At 54.1% G+C, this 11,978-nt stretch overlaps 1 protein-coding gene across 1 annotated transcript; it reads right to left on the bottom strand.

Moving 5' to 3' along the window:
- Positions 1-750: 750 nt before the first annotated feature.
- Positions 751-4,858, bottom strand: BHLHE41 (basic helix-loop-helix family member e41). Its single transcript, XM_051772433.1, has 6 exons — positions 4,837-4,858; positions 4,519-4,622; positions 4,198-4,261; positions 3,800-3,907; positions 3,465-3,576; positions 751-3,343 (listed from the first exon to the last, which is right to left on the bottom strand). Exons 2-6 carry the CDS (start codon positions 4,578-4,580, stop codon positions 2,334-2,336), a joined length of 1,356 nt encoding a protein of 451 aa, XP_051628393.1. The 5' UTR covers positions 4,581-4,622; positions 4,837-4,858; the 3' UTR covers positions 751-2,333.
- Positions 4,859-11,978: the final 7,120 nt, after the last annotated feature.

The following is an 11,978-nucleotide window of genomic DNA, read 5'->3' on the forward strand; positions in this document are numbered from 1 at the left end:
GGATTGCTGGAATTAACACGAGTCTTGGGAGTTTTTTTTTATTCCATTCCAACTTTATTCCTTGTCAGCGTAGAGTCAGCGGTACTGGAGAACCAGCAGAGGGAGCACGGAATGTTTCCTTCATCTCCCTCTTATGTAAACACTGGCTACTGTCTGAGGGGTTCCTTAATTTCATTTCTCTGCAAGAATTTGTTGCAAGCAAAGGTGATCTACGGCTCAAACATTAAATCTGTGGAAATCTTTAGGGTGCTGCATTTCCATGCTGATTACTTGCCTGCTTCCACCACTCTATTCCCCCTCCTGCTCTCCCCCCTCTGCAAACTGTTCAGTTTTCATGGAGTATTTCTGAGCTGGGACATCCATCATTCATTCCTGCAGAGATTATGATACGTCATTAGGTTGTCAGGCAAATTGGAAAGCTTGCTCCTTGTGAGCAAAGAGAGCTCCCATGCAGCTCCGGGGCTGTAAAGTGTTAATTTCAAAGATCAATATTTTGCAAAAAGAAAGAGGAAAAAAGTAGAAGTCAGGAAGAAGCACAGTATGTTCTACACACATGCTTTACACTTTGCTTTGTAAAACATGCACATCTTAAACCAAAGTTTGCTAAAGAGTTAAAGGAAACCAAGCAAATTTGAACCCAGATTAAAAATGTGAATTAAATTATCATCAGCCACACAGTCATACAGTTTGAAGCTCAGTGCACCCATTATTATGTATTAACATTAATTTTTTAATTAGTAGACAACCCCATTTTGTGTATTAAAGTTTTTATTCCTTAGTAAGAATTTTTTTTAATCACAAAATAGTGTGGAAATATTTAGATAATAGAATTCATGGAGTGCTGGAAAATACTGAATATAAAGATTGATTTCTAATATATCACATACTAAACTGTTCTAAAACAGCTGGTTTCTTGCAGACAGGATTTATTTTCTTTTTAATAATTTAAGACAGCAGAAGCTTGTATCAAGCATAAGCGTTGTAACAAAAGTGCAACTTTTTCAGCAAATCCTCCCAAAAGATATTTAACTCAAAATATCATTAACACATATTTTTTTTTTCTCCCTACAAAAATAGCATGTCAGACATCATTAATTGGATGTATTAACAACTATTTACATACAGCCACTCTGTAGGCTAGTAAGATTTTTTTTGTTTTTAACGTTGTTTAAACACAGCGTTTGAGGCAAAACAGTAGCAACAGCAGCAGCAGATGCACCAAACGGACTGACGGACCCCGGACACGCACACACTCCTCGCCAGGCTGTGGTGTCTCACCTCTTACATAACATTCAAGTGAGATTTCTCACAGTGCTACCTTGGCAACAAACTAAAAATATCTAGGCAAGGTCTTGGTTTAAGCCTTATTATAAAAGACTTATCTGTGTGATTATCTGGCGTCTGGTTTGTCTCCAGAAAGGGAAATCGCAGTATTCTGAGCATGGGATGAGGGGAGAACCCATATGGGAAACTTGCCCCAGCTGGTTTAATCGTTCCTGATTGCACAGCGAGGTGTTTACCTACGGCCTCCAGTATGTGTCACTGGGAATTTAGGATGAAATGAGTTCAGGCTGATGAGTTGCTCTGTGTTTTCTTGCGGGAGGGAAGGGGGGTTCTTTTTGTAGTTCAGTGCAGTAACATTCATTTTATACAGCAAGGTTCAGGGGGGGAATCTCTCGGGAACATACTGAATTAAATAAAGACGGGGTGAGAACAAATGCACTTGCCACACCTGTATACCTTAGCCAAAAAAAAATAATGAAATAAACACAAGGTTATGTAATGGGTCTGACCCTCCTTCCCTTGCACACCCAAAACTCGCTGGAGCCAGCGGCATCCCCGGGTGCTCAAGGCACTGCAGGTTTGGGCTCAGGGTGCAACCCTCCACGCTCCGGTCCTCAATAAAGTGCTAGCACATGTGCTGGGGTCTGCCCTTCTTCCCTCGCCTCGCCCCCTGCCCTCACCCTGAACCCACCCAGGTCTCCCGGACAACAAGTGCAAGTTCCCAAGTGGGACTTACGGAAACACTGTATAAACCCATTCCAAATAAGGTGCCACATTTAAGTTACTCTATATAGAGAAAAAAAAAAGTATCCTTACTATGTCCTCTTCTTCTTTTTTTTTTTTTTTTCCTTATGTACGCATTTATAAAGCCAAACATTAAAAAAATACTGAGTAGTAAATTTTATCCTCGACGGTCCTCTGGCGGGGGTCGGGCCCTGGCAGCCCGGCGACCCCTGCCCTCCGCGGCAAACCGGGGGGTGCAGGTGCCGGCCCGGCAGCCCCTCGGTCCGAGGGGAGGGCGGCGGCGGCGGGGAGCCCCCGGGGGCGTCTCACGGGCCCTCGGCACCGGACTCCTCGGCGGCCGCGGGCTCGGGCTCCTCGCCGGGCTCGGCGGCGGCAGCAGCGAAGGGGTGCGGGAGGTGGGGCGCCGGGGGCAGGCCGGCGGCGGCGGCCGCCGCTGCCTTCTCGGCGGGGCCGAGCACCGAGGACAGGCAGGGGAAGGAGGCGGCGGCGGCGGCCGCGGCGGCGGCCGCCTGGGCAGGGATGCCCGGGTAGAGCAGCGGGATGGGGGCGGCGGGGTAGAGATACTTCTCCAGGCTGCTTTTATCCAGGAAGGGCTGCATGTAGGCGGCGGCGGCGGAGGGCGAGATGAAGTAGAAGGGCAGACAGAAAGGGGCGGCCGCCGGCTGTCCGAAGGGGGCCCCGCCGCCTCCCGCGCCCAGGGCCATCAGCGAGCCCAGCAGGGCGGCGTCGGGTCTCACCAGCGCGGCCGCCGCCGCCGCCTCTGCGCCCCTCGCCGCCAGCCCCGGCGGGCCGGGCAGGGGGCTCGGGCCACGGTCCAGCTTCCGCCGCTTGGGCGCGGGGGGCACCTCGTCCCCCGACGGCTCCTGCTTGATGGCCAGGGCAGGCAGCGCCCCGCCAGCCGCCGCCGCCGCGGGGCCGCGCTCGGGGCGCGCCTCGCCCTCCCCGCCATAGCCGCTGTCCGTGTCCGTGTCGGTCTCGGCGCTGAGCTCGGCGGCGTGAGTCCGCTGGATGACGGGCACGCAGTTAGCCTGGCCCTCCGGCTTGTGGCCCGGCGCGCAGGGGGGGGCGGGCGGGGAGGAAGAGGAGGAGGATCCCTTGCTGAGGGGGCCCGGCGGCGGGGAGAGGAGCTGGGGGCCGGGGAGGAACTGCGAGGAGATGGAGTGTAGGTGGCCGAGCAGCTGGGCGCATCGCTGCTCGCGGGGGGTCCAGCTCTCGAAGCGGGAGAGGTACTGCAGCACTTCCTTGGCGCACGTCTGAAAGCCCGAGTGGAAGGCGTCCAGGTCGGCCTGCACCGGAGACTTCATGGACCGCTCTCCTGCGGGGGGGACCGAGCGGGGACAGCGTTTGCCCGCGGCTCCGGCTTGGGGTGCCCTGCTCCGCGCCCCCCCAAGACCTCCCCTCGCCGGCCCCCGCTGCGCCCCCCGGGCCCCGCTTACCATTCTGCAAAGCAATGATCTTCTGGTGCTGCTGCTCCGTTAAGGCTGTGAGCGCTTTCAAGTGTTTCAAAGTCAGTTCCAGCACCACCGCTTTCTCCAGGTGTCCCAGCGTCTGCAAAGGCGAGGGAAGGGGGTGGTTTGGCTACCTCGCGGCGCGTTTTGGCTACCGCCAAACGCCGCCTCCGCTAACTTCGGGGAAGCCGGTCCCCGAGGGGCATTAGGGCCGGGACGGCGGGCAGGCAGCGGGCAGGCAGCCCGGAGTCCCGGGGGCTGCGCAGCGGGCAGGCTGCCGGCGCCGGCATCTGCGTGTACATATACGCCCCCCTGCACCTTACCGTCAGTTTGAGATGCTCGGGCAGCAAATCCTTCAGCTGGGCAATGCATTCGTTAATCCTGTCTCGCCTCTTCTTTTCTATCAGTCTGTGTGGCAGTTTGTACGTTTCCTAATTAGCAAGACCCGGAAAAGCCGAGAGTTAGGCTGAGTCCCTCAGAACGCCGATCAAAACCAAAACAAATATCATGCGGACCACATGCCGTGCAAATTATCGCCAAGGCACCGCTTTCCCCGCCGTGCCAGCTCGCTCGTAAACCCGCTTGCAATTCGGGGGGCAAGTTAAACGCGCAGCCCCCCCCCCCCCCGGGGATGCTCTTGGGAGTGAAGCTGAGACGTAAAATTCAGCGAACCCCAAATTAAGCGCTTAAGCGAGAACAGCCCCAGAAAACTTACTCTTACCTTGCTGTCGTCCCTCTTCACGCCTCTTTTGGGTTTGCACATATACAGGGCAGGGTAGTCCAGCCTGGAGAAAAACACAAAGATCCGGCATGGGCGACTGCAGCGGGAGCTTGCCTGGCACCTCCTCGATGGGCACACGGGCGCCCAGCGCTCTGCCCGAAGGGCTGGGCGAAGGATCGCCCGGGTCCGCCCGCGGAGGGAGGCGGCGAGCCCCGCGCCCCGCCGAGGAGCCGGCGCCGCTCCCGGCGCTCCGCTGCACTTTCCCAAGAAGACGAAAACGCCGTAGAGACACGAGACAGAGATACTGCCCCGCCGCCTTACCCTATAAAATCCCTATGCTCCAGTAGCTGCCTCTCCGGCAAGCGGGAGATTCCTTCATCCATGTCTGGCAGCGGCTGATGTTTCGTCGCTGCTTTTGACTGAGCCTGCGGGATGCTGAGATCAGTCTCGGGAGATCCGCAAGCGACGCTGCGCACATGCAGCCTCCGTCCCCCCTCTCCCGTGCAAGTGGCCAAAAGTGTGCGGCGGCTCGTCCTCTCCCCCCCCCACCACCAACCCCAACCTCCCCCCACCCTCCCCTTCTTCCAAGTGCCACCGCCGCTCCCCCCTCGCCCGCCTTCGCTCCCGCTCGCCGCGCACACGCCCGCAGCTCCCGCCGCCGCCGCCGCGCCTGCCCGCGGGGCACGCGCGCCGCCAGCCAGCCCCGCACCCGGCTCACGTGCGGCGCGGGCGGGGGCGGGACCGGGGAGGGGACGGGGCGGGGGGGAACCGGGGGGGGGTCCCGGGGCCGCCCTGCGAGACAGCGGCTTCCCCCCTCCGTGTGTCACTGCCGCTGTCATCGTCAGCGTTACTGCCGCGACTGCTGTCGCTCTCGTCGTGGTTTTATTATATTTTTTTATTTTTATTATTTTTCTAATATTACTTTTAAAATAAATTTACTTTTCTATTTTTTATTGTTATTATTACTTTTATTTGTGGCCGAGGAGGAGACCCGCCCGTGAAAAACATGCCCGGAGGGGAGGCGTGGGAGGATGGAAGAACGGCGAATAATCGAGCCCCTCTCTTGCGGAGAGGGCGATTAGGGGGTCGCGTTCGCCATACGTTGTATATAGATTTAAGGATGCGTGGGCACGGACACGCGTGGTTTTTTGCGCGGGGCGCAGCTCTCGCCCCGCGGTGATCCCGGCGGCTCCCCCGCCCGACCTTTGGACGGGAGCCGGGCCCGCCTGCAACGCCAGACCGCGGCAAAAGCGCTCCTTATATACACGCGGACTCGCGTATACAGCCCTATATACATAAAAACACGTATATCTGCAATACAAACATATCTGCTGCTGACTCTGCCCTCGGGCAGCCCGCACCCGTGCAGAGGGTGACACTGGCAGGATTTGTCCCCGGTGCAGCGTGACCGGCCCGCGGCAGCCCCGGGACGGGGCGGGCCGGGAGAACCCCCCCCTCCCCCGCGGTTCCCCCCGCCCTCCCTCGTCCCTGCGCGCCGGGCGCGCCCGCGCAGCCCCCGCTCCCCGCCGGCGGCGGCGGCACCGACAGCCGCCTCCCTAATCCCGTCTCACACTGGTACGAGCACAGGGCCGGCAACGTGACGCGACCTGCTGCCACATCACTGCCGCCGGCGGCACCGGGCGGCCCTGCCCCGCCGCCACCCCCCCGCCGCAGCGGGCGCTGGCACGCGGCGGCACCGGGCACCCCCCGGCTCGGGCAGCCTCGAAATCCCCCTCCCCTTGGGCCGGGCAGCCTGCCAGGACCCCCCCGCCAGCGGGAGGACGGGGTGCCGCTGCCCGAGGGAATGGGATGCTCTTCCCCGCGCCCCGTGCAGCGGCGCTGTGTGTGCGTGTCCCCGCGGGTGCGTGTCCCCGCGTGTGTCCCCGCGTGTCCCCGCGTGTGTGCCGTGCCGTGCCCGCACGCCGGCGCGGCATGTGTGGCCCTGCAACGTGCGGGGTGTGCGGCGTGTGCGGAGAGAGCAGCGGCCCCGGCCCCACGTGCGGTGCGGGGGGAGAGGACACCACCACCACCATCCCCCAGCAGAGCCGGGCTGCCGGGTTTCTCTCCGGTATTCCCGGCGGGAAGTGTCAGCTGAGGCGATCCGTAGCGATGTGTTTATCTCACGCCGCCAGCCCTGACCGCGCTTGCCTTTCATTTGGTTCGGTTTTGCTCCCCTCCGTCCTTGAGCTGCGTGACCCCCGAACCGCGGGATCCCACAGCAGCTTGCGGAGGGGGGCGGAAAGGCGGCGGGAGAATTACCCCAATAAACAGAAAACACGCCCCCGGCTACCAAAACAGAGACGGGAACCTCACATTATTACTTGCTAACAGTGGTGCTTTACAGGTAATCTGGCCAGGAGGGTAACTCGTGATTTTTGTATGCGGGGGGGGGGGGGGGGGCTACTTGAACCGCACTGCCCATATGTAAAGTGCGAATGAGGTTTTAGGAGCAGCGAAGGCTCTGATGAGGTGTTTGAGTCTCCTGCTTGGCAGGCAGCAAGCGGCACTGCGGGCTTGTACAGCTGGCCCTGTTGGCCTGATGGCATTTCCACACTACCCGTGCAGCTAAACTGGGGGTAAACATGAACTACACACATGGGTGCCGCATTCCTATAGGTTATAAGGGTGGGGGTCAGAAGGAGAGGCTTTTGGGCTGCTACAGAGGCAGTTGGGAGAATCTGTTGCTGCTGAGGAAAGCAGACTGATACATTGGTTCATGGAAGCACAGAACATCCTGAGTTGGAAGGAACCATCTCCTGGCCCCGAACAGGACACCCCAACAGTCCTACCATGTGCCCAAGAGTGTGGTCCAAACACCTCTTGAGCTCTGGTAGCCTTGGTGCTGTGACCACGGCCCTGGGGAGCCTGGTCAGTGCCCAACCACCCTCCGGGGGAAGAACCTTTTCCTGAGGTCCAACCTGACCCTGCCCTGACACAGCTCCAGGCCATTGCTTTGAGTAAGGGCAGCTTTGCTTTAGGGCAGCTCCCTTGGGAAGGGGGACCACAGACTGCGAGGGAAACTCTGCTCAGTGCCAGCATGTGCCAGCAGTAGTTGGCCATCAAGGATGCATTGGTTGCTCCAGGTCAGGCATCCATGTGGGACATCTAAGATGGAGCTATAGGCTGTCTTGCTAGTCAGCAGAGAGAAACAAGCACCATCAGCATGAAATTCCTCTCCTCCAGACTGGACTGGTCCTAGAGAAAGCATCCAGAAAAGTGGAAGCATAGCACAAATAGTAGAAGGAGCCCTAATCCTGAAATAAAGCACATGGAGACCTCCTGGGGGAGTAGTGACTCAAAGGGAGCTTGAACCCTGGAAGAAAAGAGTTGCCTCCAGCTGATTCCTCCTATGGGCAGGAAAGCAGGGCTTTGCATGGTTTCCATAAGGAACATAGGAGGTGGGGAGCAAGGGGTCAGCATTTCTGGAGCACCTCTTTGTGGAACACCTGGAGTATTTCTGGAGTGTCTTTGCCAGCTTCGTCCTCTCTGAACAACCTGCGAATCTTCAAATTATGGAAAGAATGTCCGGGGAGAGACTCAGCTTCTAGGAGGAGAAGTCCTAATTCTGGGATTCCTCTGGAACCAAGTGGGAACGGAAATTGAAAATTACCAAAGATGCAAAACATGAGCCGAGACAGCTGGAGACTTTGCAAAAGGAGTTCGACATCTGGAACTTCTAAGAGAGGTTTATAAGAGGTCACCTGCAGACAAGGATAAAAGGCTTCAGTGTCCAGAGAGAGTGCGAAATTCTCCTGGAAGATTCCCAGTTTAAAAGGGCAGGACGGATCAAAGAGGTGATCAGCAGCATGACTATCACGGAAAAATAATGTTTTCCAGAAAATAAGAGGCACAACAAAAGCTTTGGCCCATTTACAAGCAAAGATTAACCGCAGCAAAGAGTTAAGAAACTGAGAAAATCAGTCAGAAAAGGAAATAAAAGGCTTGCAGGTCACCGCAGGAAAAAACAGCCTCCTGCTGCAGACAAGAGCTAGCCAGCACAACGCCTACCACCAGCACTCACCACCATTCCCAGTCTGCAGGAGGAAGGAATCCGACTGTTTGTCCCAGCTGAATCAGTGCAAAAGCCACAGTGTTTGAGGAGAATACATTTTGGGAGGTTTATCCAACTCAGCCCATAACCACGGCGTAAGGGAATGGCTCTGAAATGGGGGCCTAGGAGCCAACTTGATGGGGTCAGCTCTTATGTTAGTGAGCACTTGCCTTCAGGAAAAGAAATTGAATTATCTGGGCTGACTGTATGACTGGAATCAACCATCAAATTAAAGCTGGTCAGCGGTGTGCAACAAAGTGGGGGCCAAAGAGAATTCAGCTGAAGGATCGGGATCATTTTGGTTGAATAACAAGATATCCAACCAGGGGAAATTGGACATTGACCTATTAATAGATTTTTCAGTTATGGGATGACCAGACTGAGACCGGGGAAAAAGTGAAAGGAGAGTTTTTTATAAAACCTGAGCTGGGTAAGAAAAAAAGGTCCTGCTGTCCTGGAGAGCAGCAGGAGATGCCCTGGGAGGAGCAGACAAACAGAGCATGCAATGCAAGCTCCCCAGGCCAGTTTCCCAGGTCCTGGTGGCCTGCGGTGCAGAGACTTCCTGAGCCAGAAATGATATCCCTGTGTTTAATGGGAAGCCAGAGATGCCGTGAGAGGCAGAGGAATGTGCCAAGGTGCTTAAATCATGGGCTGCAGCAGAGCTTTGGGCCAGGAAGCAGACACTGGGGAGAAGCTGGTCAGTCACTGGAGCCCTGTCAGCGCAGCTCTGTGGCTCACACGGGGGGAGAAAAGAGAACTTTCCATTTCAGAGAGTGCCACACGTCCCCAAATGTATGTAAAGCAAGAGACAGTGGCCATGCAAAAATGCAGCTGAATTCAGAAGCAGAAATAAAATAACCTGAGTGTGGAAAGGTGGTGGGCCAAGACAAGACACAATGTGCAACAAAGCCTCTGCAGGGTTGTAAAATGGGGAAATGGGGGTAGATCCAGCTTGGAGGACACAGTCAGGACCATGTTTTTGTGAAGGACTGATACAAAAACCTTTCAAGGGGGACTTTGGTCACAGAGGCACTCCTAGGCTGTGTGAAATGGGCCAAAGTCTACCAGACTCTCCAAGCTAGACCAGCACTTGGGCTAACGGTGGCCCAGCTAATCACTCAGGAGAGTGTAGACACTTCCAAACCTGGGAAAGTCAGATTGGTGAAACAGGGGCACTGGAGCAAAAAGTCAGGCATGGTGATGTCCTGATAAACACCAGGAACTGTGCCTTACTCCATCACTTTGGAAATTCCCCTTAAAGACCTGTTTCAAGTGAGGCAAACTGTTTGCAGGCAGCTGGTCTGCGATGAAAACCTGTCCTGCCTCCCGGGACAGTGAAAAATAAAGGTGACTCCAGTCTGAGGTCGCTCCCTGACTGATGGGAGGGTCTGGAACCCGCTTGGAGCCCTGGGACCTGTCACCCAACAGGTCAGTGACATCTTGTGCATGTGAAACAGAAATGATCTCCGTCTCCCAGATGTTTTCCAGGAGCAACAACCAGGAACAAGTAAAACAACCTTCCCCATAAGTGCCCCCTCCAAAGTCCCTGGAAAGGAGCTGTGTCTGTGAGTGAAGATCCATCCCTTGGATGATGCCATTTGGTTTGGTTTGGTCAGTCACAATAGATCTGTAAGCTGTATGTCAGCAAGCAGAAAAGAAGAAGCAGAGAAAGGTGGGAAAATTGCCCAATTTGGCAGTTTAGTGATGGTCAGGGACTGAACACAATGCACCAGCTACGCTGGAGAGGCTGGTGGGGAAGGTATGGCCATGCCAAGAGGAGGCCTTGGATGGCCTTAGCCTTTCAAGAGGTCTGTTGTGCTTGGGCTATTTATGGGTGCACACTGAGACCTTTGAACAAGTGGTAGGTGCAGTTACACATGGCCTGTGATAAGTTCAAGGCTGACAGCCTATAACTGGTCCCAAAGGAAAGGAAGGTGTTCCAAAAGCAGGTAACTTCTGTCTGCTGCACAAGCTGGTGATGGGGAATTTCCACTGACAAAAGCAAAACTGAGACTGCACGGAGCTGGCGGGAGGTGCAGGCCCATAGGACTCTGCTCCTGTTACAGAAGGTTTCTTTGTAGATTTGTTTGTTTGTAGCATTGCAAAACCTTGCACAGGCACAGTGGCCGAGGGAGAGCATTTCAGTGGCCAACAGGATGAGATTTAGCAGTTTCAACCCGTGCAATTCTTGCCAATGGTTAAATTTAGTGATGATTTCTGTTGATTCTTACACAAGAGGAACACTCTAGTAAGGGTAGGCCATAAACCCCTGCAATAGCTCATTCTGTGGACCTTGGAGTTTCCTTTGCCCAAGAAAAATGGCCATTTTGCAACTGCACAATTAACTACACCTCTGGGTGTAAGTGGAGTGGTGGTGATGCCTCATCCAGGCTCACCCTTGGGGCTCAGTGCAGCAACATCATCGATGCAAAATAGAAGAGTTGGTTCTTCAAGGGGATGAATGAAGAGAGGAAGATACTTGTTTCCTCTCAAACGACTTGTAGATGTGCAAATACTTCTAGCTCACCCAGGAGAACCGAGGAGAGGCGATACCAGAGAGGGAGTGTGGGCTCCCAAACGAGTTCACACCAGAAGGTTCAACACAGAAAGAATCGCAGTAGGATAGAGCTAGAAAATGAGCTGGGAAACTCAACTTCTTGGTATGAGGTAAACATTTGGAGCATTATGAAATCTGTCTTTGCAGTACAAAGGGAAAAGCATTCTGGTGCTGCTGAAAAAGGTGAAATGTGGCATGAAAGTTATAGTGCATGGAAACAACCTGTAGAGTACAGTGTTATGTGGTGTCTGGAGCAGGAGATTCTGAGATTATTATTTTAAAACTGGAAAATTTTTTAAACCATAGTGTGTTTCTGTACATTTTCAACAAGCCTTAACTGAACTAAGGAGAAAAAAATCCTATATTGGTTAAGAATCAGGAAGGATGTAGAAAATGCATGCGGGAGATGAATGCTCCTGTTGCAAATAACGGTCCCACAGAAACACGGAGACTCACCATGAAACAGTATCTGACAGACTCATTCCACTGATGGGCTACACTGCCTGCTTGTCCTTGGGTTTCTGTCTGAAGCAGATTCTGAGAGCTGCAGACTATTTCACAAAATGCCCTGGAGCTTGTCTGTTAGGACACTAGTGCCAGATGTCCGAGTGAAAGGCGTCCTCTCCCTCCAAGTCCTAGGAGGTATGGAAGGATTGCACAAAGCTCAAGGGAGAAACACTAAATCCAGAACATTTCAGTAGATCTGTGAGGTGGTTGGGATCCCTAAAACATCTCCATGTGACCACAGCCTGAAGGGTTAGTGGGATGGGGGTTTTTTTGCAGACTCTTCCAGTCAACTGGCTTGCTCCTCAGAACTGCATCAAGTGGTAACACCCAGCATATTCCAGTCCTTTTGGAGGCCCCAGGAGTAGCAAAACACTTCCTCACCATTTTGGTGAAAACCTAAGGATTTCTGCATGCCTTTTTATGGACTTTTGGGAGAAGAACAAAGAGTTTTGGATCATGCATAGAAGCACATGTTCTTTTTTTTTTTTTTAATTAAGTGGAAATCTGGGATATTTTATAGTCTTGGAAAAAGCAGAGTGAGAGTCTTAAAAAGGACAAACCTAGAGCAACACTGTATAAGGGCATATGATACTGACCTGGATATTTATGGTGGTATACATAGTACAGGGGGGGTCCCATGGTATCACAAGGCCCATTAGAAAATGT

This window comes from Manacus candei, unplaced genomic scaffold (assembly GCF_025592945.1).
Source record: "Manacus candei isolate 608988 ecotype Guabito, Panama unplaced genomic scaffold, ASM2559294v1 h1tg000153l, whole genome shotgun sequence".
NCBI lineage: Eukaryota > Metazoa > Chordata > Aves > Passeriformes > Pipridae > Manacus > Manacus candei.

Excerpts from the sequence above, each read along its gene's own strand:
- BHLHE41 (XM_051772433.1), bottom strand. The coding sequence starts at position 4,580 with ATGGATGAAGGAATCTCCCGCTTGCCGGAGAGGCAGCTACTGGAGCAT. Across the intron at positions 4,262-4,518 it reads GAGCATAGGGATTTTATAGG|GCTGGACTACCCTGCCCTGT; the intron begins GTAAGGCGGCGG and ends GTTTTTCTCCAG. Across the intron at positions 3,908-4,197 it reads TGAAGAGGGACGACAGCAAG|GAAACGTACAAACTGCCACA; the intron begins GTAAGAGTAAGT and ends CTTGCTAATTAG.